The following is a 14,705-nucleotide window of genomic DNA, read 5'->3' on the forward strand; positions in this document are numbered from 1 at the left end:
AAGCTCAAACTTCAATCTCTCCTGTTTGGTACCCCTGCGGTGAAAAATACGACCCCCGGTGCCTCTGTGTGTTACCGCCGTTGATGAGGAAGAATTACGTACGATCCGAACTTGTATAGAGCTTCGCAACTCGACAAGAGCTTCAAAGCCGCGTGAGAGTGCCGATACCTTGTCCAGCTGCATCCCAGAACCGGTACCCTCACATCGCCAAATGCTGGCGCCGAACATTGTATTCTGTGTTCATTGTGCTTCTGTCGTAATATACGCAGTTCCGATAGCGCCAAGTGGCTGGCGCGAGGAGAGAGTTCAAGTTGGTGTTATTTTGTCATTTTGAAGAGAAGCGTCAAGGTATTTGCACGAGAGCTCGAGAGTGACGCCAAAACGCCAAGGTCTGATTCACAGATGCGATTCGTGTGCGGAAAGGGCTGGCTTGGCCTGGTTCGGTTTGCGGTTTACGTGCGGTAGAGAAAGGTCGAGAGAGCTGGGCCCAGTCTACACGAGCTTAGCTTGGTCCAAATCTGCAGTCTGTGTATGGATGGGAGGATCGGGAAGCCTGAAGGCTCGCAGCATCTGCTGTCGCAGACATGCTCTCCGGATTGTCCACGGTGACGCGCTGCTGCCTCATCTAGGAGTTCTGTCAAAAGAAGGACTGAAAGCAGGAAGTCGACGAGTAGGATGAGATACCTTCCCGAAACACGTAAACGGGCGCATGGAGGCAGCGCCGCAATCCCCCTGCAGCGGGTCGCGCAGCAGACGTTGACTGCCCCGATGCCGCGTAATGCGTCATGCAGCAAGTCCCGTACCTCCTTCAGGATCTTTGTGCCGTCGGACTACCGGATATCTGTAGTGTGGTCTCGTGCGCGTGTTGTACCGCGGCGGCAGCGTCAACGAGCCAATGTTGTCGAGTGGCGGGGTGTCGGGGACGTCTGGGCGTCGGCGCGGCGGGAAGAGGGGCATATGGCAGGCTTTGAAGTCAATTGGGAAGGTCGTGGAGCGAAGAAGAATGAAGTAGTCATCTGCGTGGTAAGCGGAGGCGGATGTTGCGAAGATGCAAGGCGCGGCGGGCGCGGCGGGCGCGGCGTTGGCTGGTAGGAGATGCGGCTCCCTGTCACCTCGACATGAGCCACCAGATCTCCCCACCAGTTTGGGCATGCAGGTAAATGCGCTTCACGGCTGCCAACGTACCTTACCTGTCAGCGCTCCGAAGCGTAGCGGCTGCGGACGTGTCCTGACAGCTAACAAGACCCTTGTTTTTTGTTAGCATGGAAACCGCTGCAGAAAATGCATCGCCGCCAAGTTGCAGACGTGTAGGATATGGGCCTTTGAGAACGCTTTTTGTGATCCCTCATGCGCCACTTCTATTTCCACTTTCGAATGCAACGCTGAATCGTGGCCTGCCCGACGATGGCACACTGCTGGCAACGGATGGTGGCTGGTGTGGCGACCGTCGCCGCGCGGGCCCAGTCGCGCACCTACGAAGCCGCCGAGACATCTCGTGCGCCTACTTCGGTTCTCCTCTGCTTTTGGAAAAGAGAAGGCTGCGTTGCATTGCGCTGCGCTCCTCGCATTTCTCCACCTTTCGCCGAGCTTGCCATCCATACTAGGCGTTTGGGGAAGAGCTTAGGCTTCTCATGTACACACGAGGCTGGCGAGCGGATTGGAATTGGCCTTCGCCTTTCTGCACTGGAACACCTACTGGCGTGGAGTACACCCATCCCGGATTTCTGAAGGCTTCTTGAAGTCCCATTAGCCCTTCATTGTCTCGGCTTCCAGGTACCTTTTTCGCAGAGCATCTCGTCCTTCCCAGCAATTTTGCTGCGGAAGGTCTTTTCGCAAGGAGTTTGATAAGCGGAAAGAGCTGGTTACAGTCGTCTTGCAGACGGGTGAGGGCGAGATTACTTAGCGTACCTCCCTGATGTTGGTGCAGATGCTGTCCATGGCGCGGTTACCGGGAGACGACCCGCTGGCTGGCCTCACGTTGCCCAGCCGAATCTCACTAACCTGGTACGTACTGGACATCGCAGGGCGACTGGATGTACACGGTCTATACGCCTAGCATCATCATGCGCGACACCGACACTAACCCGCGCCGCCTCTACTATCGCTAGTAAGTAGGCCGACGACGCCGCCTTCGTGCGCGACTCTACTCGATTACGACGACCACTCTAATCTCTTCCTCTCCATCACGCTATGGCTCGAGAATGACGGTGGAACGCAGCCTGTACCTGCTATGCCGCGTGAGTCAAGCGAACGGCAGCATCAAGTCGATGGGTGGTAGCTGGGCTATGAGGAATCCAGTGCACTCCATCAAGGCTCGCAGCAAGCGTAAGAAGAGCTGCTTGATTGGCATCTTCAAGCCTCCGCCAATACAAGGGAACCACGGTATGTGCAGCAATCGTGAACGCTGGTCCTCTATCAGTCGGGAGGTGTTGTGAAGAGAGATATTGCTCGCTTGTATGTCTCTATCTCAGCCTTTCTGCGTGTCTGCTTGTCTCTCAACCCTCACTCGGCTGTGGTGCTAAGCATCCACTTGTCATGAATCGGTGTGTGGGCAGCGGACCAAATGCGCAAGGGATTCTCTAAAGGGCGGCCCTGCTCAGGCTACTCATAAGTGAAGGAAGGCTGGTTCGTGTTGTACGCTCGTGCGCAGAAGCTGAAAGCCGCGTCAGCAAGACGGGACGGCTTGAGATGGCCAGCGCGAAATCCGTGAGCAAGGCGTAAGGCGTTTCGCCGGTCGGAGCAGGCAAGCGCGCCATTTTGCAAAAAGCGCCGACTCTCGATAGGGATTAATGATACCTAGCGAGCGGTGCGCTGAGAAGGGCCGACGTCTGAAGTTGTGGTCGTTTCGATGGGCTTCGCCGGCAACAGCATCTGCGCTGCCCAGTCGCTCCACTCTTCATCACCCACCACCCAAAAGCGCCCGGCACCAGCCACAGACGACCAAACAATGCCGTACATGGGCACAAGCCCCGAGGATCTGCGCCAGCTAAGAGAAGAGATCATCAGTATGTCACAACGCCATTTCTGTTCCTCTCACTTAGCGCCAGCTAACAACACCCACTCTAGATTTCGCCTTCAGGCTCTGGCCCGACGCCACATACATTCGTATCCGGTACCACTCCCTGGAAAACGAACGCTGGTGCTCCCTCGCTGTTGCGTTCGACGGCCACGCTCGGCAGAATTTCGTGTGGTCGGCGCCTTCGGTGCATCTCTCTCACCGATACAACCTGAACGCCTACGAACACCTTTTCATTGGCCTCTGTGAGGCAGTCCTGAGCGTTACAGATGGCTCGGAGCAGAACTATGAAAGTGCACTCGGAGTGCAATATGTGGCTGCTCTGCCGCCGGACAATGAGCCGGACGACGTGAGTGAGGACAACGACGAAACAGAGGTCAATGGTGTGGCCAACGGCAACACCGCTGAGGAGGAATAAATGCATGGTGAGTGTCGCCATATCAGAAACACGAACGCTGGAGCTGACCTGAGTGGCATTGCCTAGGCGCGCCCCCGACAGTAGCTGGCAGACATATGATTGCTGAGAGTGAGGGAACACAGAGAAGGAAAGAACGGACATGGCATCGCACAGCTCACCGAAGGTAGAAAACGTTGATTGGCTCTGCTCGCTCACTTCCCTTGCTATTGCCTCCTTGGGTGACTGCCACTGCGTCATGGCGAGCGGCGCGCTGTAGCCTGGCACTCCCCTCCCTCTACGCTTCCGGCGGCAGGTACGCCATCGCCTACTTACTCCCAGCCTCCCACGCCCAGACGCCCACTTCCACGACACAACTTCATCTCTCCATCCCACGACAATTCACCGGCGTGAAACATCTGGCTACATCTCGACATGTCTCAATCCAGGATGAACCCAGACACGCAGATCAACCCGGAAGTCATCGGCGACCAAGTGCTGAGTACGCTCCTCCCATCTGATACCCCAAGCTCCTCTTTCCTGCCCCATCTGCTGGGTACCGCAGCGTCAAGAATCTCACTGACACATCTTTCAACCACAGTCCTCGCTCAGCATGCATGGCCAAGGCTAGCTCCTGACTTCGCTATTGACCTGTTCACGTCATACCAGCGCGAATACCCTCATCTCGCCTTCCTTGTCCAGCGTCAGCCGCTCCTGCAAGTGCAACAAGGACAGCAAGTGCAACAAGAACAGCAAGAAGAAGAAGAAGATCCTGACGACGACGATTTCTCATCATCGTATGGGACCGTCACAACGGTGGATCTGTCGTCTGCAGAGAGCTCGTCCGCCCTCAGCAGCGATGACAATGTCATACCTCCTCCCCGATCACTGTCCCCCACCCCCAGAATTCTCTGGTATACCAGCTCCATGTACGGCCGATCTACCCTCACAGATGCTCTGCTGGAGCTCCGAGCGTACTGCGTTCGTATGATGCGTATCCGGGTTTGGGTTGACTCCGTCCACGCGGCAATGACCAGGGAGGCAAGTGCCACTCCTTACCCTGAGTAGAACTATCGAGAGAAGGCCTCTTTGCTAACGACGTATGTGTACCAGGTCCAGGCTACGATTCCGCCCGCCATGGCCAATGTGCCGATCGTCCCTCAGCCCTTCGTGGCCAATGGGCCGAGCGTCCCTCAGCAAGAAGAGGCTCATGATAGCAACGTGACGGAAGCAGAGACGGGAAACGGCGCCAAACGCGAGCATGACCAGACTGATGGTGAGAGCGATGGTCCCACTCCACAGATCAAGAAAGAGAAGCTGCAGTAAAGAGATTCAGAGCCGTGTGTTGTGTGGTTTTTCCTACCCGAGATTGTCTGTCAGGAGCATCTACTTGCGCGGGAATCGCAATGGGGGGCTGAAGCCTTGCATCGGTTTGCTTTTGATGAGTATCTTCTGATTCATTTGCTTGCTGGGAATCAGCTCAACAAATCAGGCGCGTGGTTTTATAGCACATTCAGCAGCTTGTAGTCATGGTTTTCGCAAATGGAAGGAATGTGGAACAGTCGTTCAACATACAAATGAGGAAGTCTCCGCCGTGTAGCTCTGGCTCTGTTGGGATCCATGGCCTGATGTGTCCCATGCACAGCAGCGACGGTGGAGTCACGTGCCTTGTGATGTGCCCATACCTGCTGCGCAGTTGCATCCTCTGCAGAACATCCTCCTCATCCTTCAGCGACGACAGCAGTATTTTATTTCAGAACATGGCAGACCTTCCGCGCGTATCTTTTACCTCTCAGCCGGTGCAATGTTCGATCCGGGTGACGAACCCCGCGACGAACATCCCATACACCATGGACGAAATGGTGGCATTTATTGACGGCTTTTGCGCAGCCAAGTAAGGCTCCCAATGCTTGTCTGGTGTGACGCGGCTGACGGCTCTGCTTTCAAGCTCGCATCTCTACGTCGAAACCATTCATAGCCGAAACAGAATTGAACAGCTCCTCATAACCAGCAAAGCGACCGAACTCGATGTTTTCTACGCCATGGAAGTGATGACGCAGTGGATCGAGCACTGGGGTACGTTGCCCATCAGAAACGGCGGCGCCGTAATCCTGTTCGTGGTGAGCCTCAAATTGGTGAAAGACCTGAAGTACTTTGGATACTGCGACATGGCGGATTGGGCCTTTTGCACCGGCTTCGCGCTGTCCGAGCTGCTGTTCAAGCAAAACCAGCTGGCGCGGCTCTTCGTCAGTTACACGATCGGGCGTTTCGATGGCTGGCGCCGGTGGAGGCGGGCGTGGATGCACTGTTTGGAGTTTTGGAGCGCCGATGACGACGACGCCGCCGCCGCCGCCGAGTAGGGTCGCGTGTTAGCTAGGCGCGGCCGCGCAACCCTCCACCTCCTCCAGCCGCTTCACGGACCTTCTCGCTTAGTTTCCGTCACTCGATGAGCAATCTATAAACACCCTTCCTATGCCTGCAATTCTTCCTTCCTCCTCTTGACAACTGCAACCCCACCCAAAGTGTCTTGCTCGTATATATTTACCACCCACCCTCGACGCTCTTTGCTACCCAGTCAAGACCCAAAAGCCCCGGTCCACCCAGACACCGTCAAAGCCCGACGACAGTCCACCATGCCGCTAGCCCACGACTTTATCCACGGGCACCTGCTCTTGCGCCCCATCGCGGGCCGCATCGTTCCCGCCCCAGGCACGGAGCGCGAACGCCCTGCAAACCAACCCTTCCGCCAGCCGCCGCCTGGCCTCGCCAACCCAGGCCAACCCATGATTATACCACTGAACCCTGCCATTTCCAACGTCCGGCAGGACCTCAACTATGACTACGACGAGATGGCCAAGTTCGTCATCGACGCGGGCTCAGCACTGTACGTCGTGCCCCCTCCACTCCCCTCCCCTCCCCTCTCCGCCTCCTCATCCCCCCAATCCACTAACACGCCCCCCAGATTCAGCCGCAACGTCGCCCTCGAGCAGCCCAGAACGTGCGAGAACTTCCGCAACTGGCTGTCCAACCTTCTACGCAGCGCCGACATCGAGTTGCACAGCGTCTTCCTGGGGCTAGCGTACTATGAAGCCATGACGCTGGACGGCTTCGCCAGCAACCCCGCCGCTCCGCCCCCCACCAGCACCGCCAGCCGAATCAAGACCATCGAGGACACCCGCAATGACGCACCCACCGCTACCGTCCCGATGCGCGGCGTGCCGTTCCCGATCGCCCGCTCCACCAGCACAAACATAACCACGATCAACGGCATCCCCGTGAGCAACGGCATCCCCATCACCAGAGCCAGAGCCAGAGCCACCCCGTTCCCGCTCCCCCACCCCCGCTCCGTCAGCACGCCTTACCCCCACGCCCACCCTGCCCGTGCCGCCCACCGTACCCCTTCCACCCGCACCCCAGCCCCCGACCCAGGCGCCCTCCTCACAATCGCCCTCATGACCGCCGACAAGCTCGTGTCGGAAAAAGCCGGGCACACAGTCCGCGCCTGGGGCTACTACGCCTGCCGCCCGCACCGGCTCCTCGAGACGCTCGAGCGGGCCTGGCTCATCGCCATCGGCCACGCCGGATTCGATGCGCGGTGGGCGACGGGCATGGCGCGGTGGGCGAGGCGGTGGGTACTGTGGCGGGAGGATCGGGAGGCGGCGAGGAGGATGAGGGTTTTGGAGAGTGAGATAAGGGTGAGGGAGGAGAAGGAGGTCAGGGTGAGGGAGGATAAGGAGAGGGAGGCGAGGATGAGGGTGCTTGAGGAGGAGATGAGGGAGGTGGAGGAGGGGTTGAGGAGGAAGGAGGAGGAGAGGTTGGCGGAGATGAGGGCGCAGGAGGAGGAGGATAGGGACCATAGCGAGGAGAGTGAGGATGAGGAGGACAAGCCTTTGTTTGATTGACTAGCCGGCGGTGTGGGAAGGGCGGTTGGCTGGCTGGGAGGGAGGGCGCTGCGCTCTCCGTCGGACACTGAGCCGTTGCTGCCGTACTAGCACCTAGCTCAGACTGGCGATACTGGGGACGGACTTTGCAGTGGATGAACGGCTGGCGGTATATAGCTGTTTTGAAGGAATGAAATTTGAAAACCTCCATAATCCTATCTCATTCTGTGACCATCAAGCCCGCGACTCTAACTACGCTCGTGAAAAAACCGCTGAAACCGACGTGCCCATTCACGTTGAAATAACCCGATCCTTGCTCGACAGAGCGTTCGTATCGCCTTCTCCATCTCGAGACGCTTCCGGTGCATCTCAGCCACATCAAAGTGCATGATGGCCATGTCGCGATCGGCAGTCATGACGGAAAAGGTAGCATCCATGTTGAACCACTTCATCTCCGCCTCGTCGCGACGAAGATCGCTCTGCATCATGCGCGCCCCCATCTGCCTCATGGTCAGCTGCAAGGCCTCAATCTGCTTGTCTTTCTCGTCTCCAGCTGCGGTAGCAGCAGCTTCGGACTTGATGGGCACCCAATTGTACTCGATAACCCGATCCTTGCTCGATAGAGCGGTCGCCATCATCGACTTATCGTTCTCAAGACGCTTCAGGTGCAGCGGGAAGAGCAGCAACAGGAGAGTCGGTGGATTCCCCTGCACGACTCGATGGAGAAGTTGAGGGGAGTTAGGCTGTCGAGGCGCAGGAGACTATCAGGCCTCGTTAATAAACTCGTTGGCTCTATCAAGGGGATGGCCGAAGGTGGTTTGCCAATCGCGACATCGGTTAGTGTTCGAAGCAGATCCAGGAGCTGTTCAAAGTTCTGGAGCGAGGGTGGTTCGTCGAGGGCATCACCCGACTCCTCCGGGCTAGCAATATCCGGTTTGTTGTCATACTCATCTTCAGATTCCTCAGATGAAGCATCGTCATCTTGCCTTGCAACTCCGAGAAGAGCAGAGTTGTCCGGGTTCATGGGAAAGGAAGAGAAGCTTAGGGGAATCTCCCCTTGCCGCGGAATCTCCGGCGGGCGCGACCTGCGCCATACGAGCAAATGTTCACTGGCGGCGTAACAGAACATCCTTCCCTCTTACTCGCGGGGGGGTTCACGGGGCGGAGTAAAAGTGTGTACAGAAAGAGGCAATGTTCTGACGCGCGATGAAAGTCTCGATTCAAGACACCGCGACCCAGACGCAGTGCCTTGAAGGCCTCCGTGGAGAGCCTGATTTGCTGGTAGCACGACGCCGAGATTGTGAAGACGGCGACTTGGAAGTCGCGGTTGGAGGCAATTTGCTGGTAGCGCGATCGTCGAATCGATTGTGAAGACGGCTGCTCAGATGCAGTGTGTTGAACGCGGGCTCACCAGCACCAGTGTTGTTGTCGTTGCTGCTGCTGTTGACGCTGACATCAGCGGAGCCCGCAGGCCCACACCTTGTCGTTGCGGTGCTTCAGCCAAGGGCCCAGCCCGTAGGCCAGACCTTGTTGTTGTGGTACTGTTTGACGTCAAGGGCCCACGCTGACCGGATGATCTGACTGGAAAATCTAATTGAGTTTTCCGTGGAAGGCTGACATGGCATTGCCAAGGTCTCTTCGTGCTCCCATCCAAGGAGGTTAGGTAGTATTCGACTGACCTTGGCAAAATGCCCGGTGCGACTGTCCCACTTCGTGGTATCGCACTGTACGCCCTGGAGGGCGCTGGCATGCATGGTCCTAAACACTTCCCTCGTTCTTGATGAACTTAGGCAGCACACCATTGGCCGACGACACATGGTGGGTGAAGGTACTGATGTTGTTGATCGTGAAGATGATGTCGATGTCTTGCCTTCTTGAGTCGTCGAGCACCGTGGACGGCGTGAGGCTGAGACGTATAGCGGCGGCAACGTTCGAGGAATCTTCGGCGGGCACGACCTGTGCCATACGAGCAAATGTTCACTGGTGGGCAGGAAGACCCCGATATGCTCAATGGCCGTCACATTCTCCTTCAGCTGGAACCTCGCGACCGCAGGAAAGAAGCACGGCGGGTTGGTGGACTTTCGCAACTGAACCTGCGGCAGGATCCTTACCGAGTTCTCGGGCTTCGGCTCGAATCTCCCACCCTTTGTTGTCGCCGTTGGACATGTCCATGTCCATGTCCTTAATTCTTCCGAGAGAACGGCGACGGGGCCGAAAGCTGAAGGGAGAGAGCTGGCACCCCCACCTCTCTCCTCCATTTGCGGCGGCCACCAAGGGCCGAGACATTGAGCGCCCGGAGGACGCAGCCCAAGTACCGGGCTGGTCTTCTGCGACCCCCCAGTGCCGGAGAGCTGTCGGCACCGCCAGCACCGGGGAGCGATCGAGCTGGGCTCAATACCGGGCATCCCGCCGTGGCGAGACGGCGTATCGGGGTCGGACGCGGTCGGATAGGCCAGGGTGTCGGTGTCGGGAGCGAGCTGATGGGAGGCATGCTCCGCCCCCCCCAGATCGGGTCATTGCCCAGGAGCTGGACTCATCTCAGGCGGGATCGAGGGGTATCGGGGTCGGAAGGGGTTCGAACAGAAGGGAGGGGAGGCCGCCGAGGCTTCTGCCGGACTGACTTTATGGGGACCTTCAGAATTCGGTCTGGGCGATTTCGATAGACGACAAAGTCATGTCCGCTTGAAAGGTTGCTTGCGGCCGCGATGTCCAACGTCAAAGTGTTCGGAAAGAGTTGGTTGTCCGGAGACAACCCACACTCATCCAAGGCCATGAACTCGTCCATTCCAAGGACGAGTTCCATAAGAGAAAATGCTCACTGGCTCATGCAAAGACCTTCTTGCCCTCCTCGAGACTGTCTTTCATCGCCAACAGGAGAGCCCGCCATTCTGCAAGCTGATAATGTTACCATCCAACAGCTTGCCAACCTCCTTGTCGATGAGGTTGCGCAGCTGGCGGCACGTGCCGCGCATGCCGCAGAGGCCGGCGCAGTCGAGAGACTCCATGAGCACGAGGAAGACGTCCTTGGGGACGTTGGATAATGGCGAGCGCCCGTTAGCAGGGGGTTGTGAGACAAGCGCAAGCCAATCGGCGTTGGAGGAGTTGTTTTGATTCATTGTGGAGTGTGATGGCTGTTGGTGAGGTTGGATGTGGTGCATTGATTGCGACTGGAGACATCGTTCAGAGACCTGGAAGACCTAAGAGCGCGCAGGGGGGAATCCACCACATCCAACATCACCGACAGCTATCACACTCCACAATGAGAGGGCGTGTAGGGTGCTGTGCTGATCGTCGGCGCGAAGAAAGGTTGTGGAGTGCGCAAGCGAGAGATGGCCTCAAAGTTCACTCCCAAGACTTGCTCCGGCTCCTTAGGCAAGGACCAGACGAACTGAGCGCTATGAGCCAAAACCTCGCCTCCCACTATCGTCTGTCGGTACTTCCTGCGTTCCGCATCTCTTAGCAGCCGTTTTCGGAGTTTCTTCGCAGCTTTCTTGTCGAAGCCCGGAGGGGCCTCGGGGTAGCAGTGGTTCTCATGCGGAAGCCCATGTTCTTCCAGCAGGATAGCATCCTTCACATTCTCGCCTTCCCTCAGCATATCAAGCGGCGATGCTGGCGCGTTGATGAGCCTACTGCTCGAATTGGACTTGTGAGCCTGCTGGACCGGAGTCGGCAAGGAAAAGAGCGAGGTGTCAAGTGTCAGATTCTGTTGGGCCGAGGTTGTTCCATCCCGTACAGTCGTGGTGCGTATAGCAATAGCTGATGAAATTGCCGTACGCCAGGTCTTGCGAGAAGGAAAGGGGGAATAGACTCTCGCTTTGAGAAGGTCATCGTCCACCGATGGCGCTGCTGAGGAGCGGCTACAAGGCCAGTCAGTGTTGACTCCATAAGATCTTCGAGAGAGAAACACTCACAAGGCCTCGGCCACGCTGGGGTGGTCGGTTGGGGTCAGCGCTGTGCGCGGTGAAAGTACCAGAACTCCTGCGCGCGAAGGGCGTTCGTGGGTAAATGCAGCGCAGCGAAAGCAGACTGTTGTGATGAAGGTTGTCAGTGAGTGATCGTCAAGGCCTGGAGGTATGACGTACCTGTGCTGTCGGCGGGTTTCAAGTGCCATGGGGTGAGCGTCGTCTGTTGGGGGTTTTCATGACCGCGACGCCACCAAGGAGGCATTCGTCTGCGGCCGAAGGGCAAGACAATGAGACAGTCAGGAGGTAACTCGCGGCGCACAGTAGCTCTGAGCAAGGAGGTTGGTATGGCGTGGGCTAGATGTTGAGGAGGATGAGGGGGCTGATCGCAGCAGGAGGAGGAGGAGGAGGGCGAAAATTTGCGGGCGAAGGAGAAAATCAGTTAGGCAGCCGCGCAAACGCACAAGCGCGCCTTCCTCCTTACAAGTTCCTAAAAGTTCTACAAGATTCGAAATCAGCGCAGCTAGGGGCCAGGCCATCCACGAATGGGCAGTGGCGGATCTGCGGCTAAGCCCCCTCCGCAGGTGAAGGAAACGGCCGCTGAACCCCAGCTACCAGTACGCCACCGACCCTACTCTGAATTCACCCTTACCGCTCAACTCACCGCAGAGCACCATCAATTGAGAGAGAGCAACTCTACCGCAGTCGCTCGCGCCAAATCTGACAGCAGTTACACAAAGACACCCGAGTGCGTAAGCATATTGGTCATTGAGTGGCCATGCGCCGCTTCTTTGAAGCTACGCCGCCTTCGCGTGTGTTTTGTTCCTCAAGTCAGCCATAGCTAATAAACAAAGCCCTCTGCCAACCGCCTTGCCCTCCTACCGCCCTCCTATCGCCCTCCAAGGGCTATGAAATATGCATGCCTGGTACCGTGAAGCGTCCTGAAGCGCTCCCCTACAGCTTCATCACCTCGACGTCCTCGTCAATCATCTTCCACAACTCAGCAGCGGCCTCGTAGTCCTCCTGCTCCATCAACATCTTCCACATCTCCACCAACCGGCGGAAGGGCGACCAATTCGTCATCTTGTACCTATCCCCTGCCTACCATCCCCGCGATACTCCCTCCTCATCCCCTCCGACACATGCAGCATGCCCTCCCTCACATACTTCTCCACCCAGCCCCTCACAAACCGGTCCGGCGGCGGCGGAATTTCCATCTCTGCCGTCCTCTTCGCCATCATTTCCATCTTGTCGTTCTGCAGCCTTTCAGCCTTCCTTCTAGCCTTGAAGGCGCCCACCATCTTCACGATCTTCGCGGGATTCTTGTTCGTCGTGTTGGGCGTCTTGCGCTCCCGGCGGCGGTGCTTCTCCATGTTCTCGTTTTGGCGCTTCGCCGCCGCGTGGAAGCGGGCGGGCGTGACGGGGCCGGTGACGATAGGGGGACGACGCGGCGGCGGGCGAATGGCGGTGGTGGTGGCGGCGTGGGAGGGGAGGGGCCCGCGGCGCTGCATGGCGCGGAGTTGCGTGGCGGAGAATTGGGGCGGGCCCATGGTGATGGCGTCGGCGATCTTGTCGCACGTCGTGGGCGCCGGCGAAGAGGGAGGTTCGACGGTCATGCGGCCGACGTAGGCCATGTTTTCGGCCGCGTTTGCGGTGTAGGGATGGCTTTCCATGGTCTTGTTGTGGCCTCCGCTGGGGCCGGTCGTGGTGGTGTTCGGGGGTTTGAAGGTTTTTTTTTTTTTTGGCGCGAGGTGTTGGTAGTTTCTCTTAGCGAGTTCAGCTTTAGTTGCGTTCATGGATAGGCTTGGGAATACGGCAGAAGACTCGCCTTCGAGGGGCTACGCTGGGCCTGTGTCAAGCTGGCGGCGCAACCTGCCTCTTCATCGACTACGCGTTCACCTTGAGCGTACCGGTTAGATGTGTACTGCAATTGTGCAACTTATATCCATTTCTATTGATAAAGTCTGTATGACGGATACAGTGTGGTGGCTGTCGGCTCACACTCGATGCTCACGGGTCAGTCAACCAGTATCACTGATAGAATGAGTAGAAGAACGTAACAGCTGTCTAGTGCTTTAACATATAGCTGTCTTAATTTCGTAGAAGGTTTGGCCTTGTTCGGTGCGCAATCTGCCGTTCATAAGATTTTCACATCACTGCCCATCATCCGTGGTCGTGATACAGAAGTCAGTCCAACCGGGGATTCTTTCGACCGCTTCCAGGAAGGTGTTGGCAGCGGCGAGCACTGGTCGCTTGCTGTTGACCTCGACGCTCCAGTCCAAAGGATATGGGATCACGGGAACTGATTCCGTTGAGGGGCGAGTCTGTCTGGTATGGCTCTTGGTCGGTTGAAGCTTGATGGGACTCCGCCGCTGGTGTCTTTCGGCGATAACGATCGCGGCTGGGAGGGCCTGCTTGGCTGGTGCCGATACCAGGATCTTTCGGTTCCTTTCGCTTTCGTTGGCAAAATCCCGTAGGCTGTACGCCGTGCGGATTAGGGATTCCGACACCTCTGGCGTTAGTGACTCCAGGTTGGCTGCAGGGGAGTGGTCACTCTGAGTAAGGGATTGAGGGGATGACTGCCTGGTATTTAATGTCACGCGTTAGACGTAAACATCAGGCCGGACACAAACAGGCAAGCCTTTAGCATTCAGATATAAAAGCAGTCTTGTCTATGCAAGACTACGTGACAGCTGACTTCTATCACTATGCAATCCACTTAATGATCGCCAACTTACTATAGAGTTTTCAGTGAGTCTCTACCATATCGTTTCCAGTACGTCATTGTCGACATGGTATTCTATGATCAAGGAGAGCTTCACTAACCACCAAGCGACATATAGCAACAGTCTCAGGCAGTCGAACATTCAAATGCGTAGCTATAGCAATATCTACACATCTGTGGCACATGGCATATCAATCCGCCAAAACGAAGACAAAAGTATATCTTAGAGGCTTCACTAACGTATGCTACAGTTAGCCTGGGACTCTTCGCCAGAAAGATTTGGTAAGCATCGAGACTTCCTAGCAAGCAGGACGAAGTTGACAGCGAAAACCCTATCAAGGTCGACATCCGTCTATCGGGACCGTACCACAAGGTCAGCATCCAGGGCTGCGTGAATAACTTGCCTATACTTCGACTCCACTAGGCAGTGCTTATCTATTTCCCCAACTGGGCAACATTTATCACGTCCTTTAGCCCGAGTAAACACCTCGAATCTGAGTGACTGCCAAGTGTAATGGAAGCTATCTCAGGCTTCTTAGGTTGTTGTTAACTTCCATGAACGTGAGAGTGAATTGTCTCTTGACTCTGGCAAACACCTTCACTAGAACTCTCTGGCCTGTCCCCACCAAGCCGCTCCCACTTTGCCGGAAAGCACCCGGACAACCTACCAGCGCACCGTGCACTTCGCGTCTACTTCTCATAAACGTCACTCCCGCCAACGACCCAACCTCTTCCTCCGCACTCCAAACTCCACCCTCCAAACTCCACCCTCCAAACTCCACCCTCC

At 56.8% G+C, this 14,705-nt stretch overlaps 7 protein-coding genes across 7 annotated transcripts; 4 read left to right on the forward strand and 3 right to left on the reverse strand.

Moving 5' to 3' along the window:
* Window positions 1-2,947: 2,947 nt before the first annotated feature.
* Window positions 2,948-3,434, forward strand: SLS55_006024 (uncharacterized protein; the record flags this gene model as incomplete). Its single annotated transcript, XM_066777462.1, has 2 exons — window positions 2,948-3,005; window positions 3,067-3,434. The coding sequence occupies 2 exons, from the start codon at window positions 2,948-2,950 to the stop codon at window positions 3,432-3,434; spliced, it is 426 nt and encodes a 141-aa protein (XP_066631557.1).
* A 411-nt stretch (window positions 3,435-3,845) lies between these two features.
* Window positions 3,846-4,478, forward strand: SLS55_006025 (uncharacterized protein; the record flags this gene model as incomplete). The annotated part of the gene is made up of 2 exons (XM_066777463.1): window positions 3,846-3,912; window positions 4,042-4,478. The coding sequence occupies 2 exons, from the start codon at window positions 3,846-3,848 to the stop codon at window positions 4,476-4,478; spliced, it is 504 nt and encodes a 167-aa protein (XP_066631558.1).
* An 838-nt stretch (window positions 4,479-5,316) lies between these two features.
* SLS55_006026 (uncharacterized protein) lies at window positions 5,317-5,770 on the forward strand (the record flags this gene model as incomplete). The annotated part of the gene is made up of 2 exons (XM_066777464.1): window positions 5,317-5,322; window positions 5,408-5,770. 2 exons carry the CDS (start codon window positions 5,317-5,319, stop codon window positions 5,768-5,770), a joined length of 369 nt encoding a protein of 122 aa, XP_066631559.1.
* Window positions 5,771-6,193: 423 nt separating this feature from the next.
* Window positions 6,194-7,312, forward strand: SLS55_006027 (uncharacterized protein; the record flags this gene model as incomplete). Its single annotated transcript, XM_066777465.1, has 2 exons — window positions 6,194-6,294; window positions 6,373-7,312. 2 exons carry the CDS (start codon window positions 6,194-6,196, stop codon window positions 7,310-7,312), a joined length of 1,041 nt encoding a protein of 346 aa, XP_066631560.1.
* A 227-nt stretch (window positions 7,313-7,539) lies between these two features.
* Window positions 7,540-8,315, reverse strand: SLS55_006028 (uncharacterized protein; the record flags this gene model as incomplete). Its single annotated transcript, XM_066777466.1, has 2 exons — window positions 7,540-8,006; window positions 8,054-8,315. The coding sequence occupies 2 exons, from the start codon at window positions 8,313-8,315 to the stop codon at window positions 7,540-7,542; spliced, it is 729 nt and encodes a 242-aa protein (XP_066631561.1).
* A 734-nt stretch (window positions 8,316-9,049) lies between these two features.
* On the reverse strand, window positions 9,050-10,407 carry SLS55_006029 (uncharacterized protein; the record flags this gene model as incomplete). Its single annotated transcript, XM_066777467.1, has 2 exons — window positions 9,050-9,247; window positions 10,219-10,407. The coding sequence occupies 2 exons, from the start codon at window positions 10,405-10,407 to the stop codon at window positions 9,050-9,052; spliced, it is 387 nt and encodes a 128-aa protein (XP_066631562.1).
* A 1,865-nt stretch (window positions 10,408-12,272) lies between these two features.
* SLS55_006030 (uncharacterized protein) lies at window positions 12,273-12,827 on the reverse strand (the record flags this gene model as incomplete). Its single annotated transcript, XM_066777468.1, has 2 exons — window positions 12,273-12,761; window positions 12,819-12,827. The coding sequence occupies 2 exons, from the start codon at window positions 12,825-12,827 to the stop codon at window positions 12,273-12,275; spliced, it is 498 nt and encodes a 165-aa protein (XP_066631563.1).
* Window positions 12,828-14,705: the final 1,878 nt, after the last annotated feature.

Source organism: Diplodia seriata (genome assembly GCF_021436955.1).
Source record: "Diplodia seriata strain FDS-637 chromosome Unknown scaffold_6, whole genome shotgun sequence".
Taxonomy (NCBI): domain Eukaryota; kingdom Fungi; phylum Ascomycota; class Dothideomycetes; order Botryosphaeriales; family Botryosphaeriaceae; genus Diplodia; species Diplodia seriata.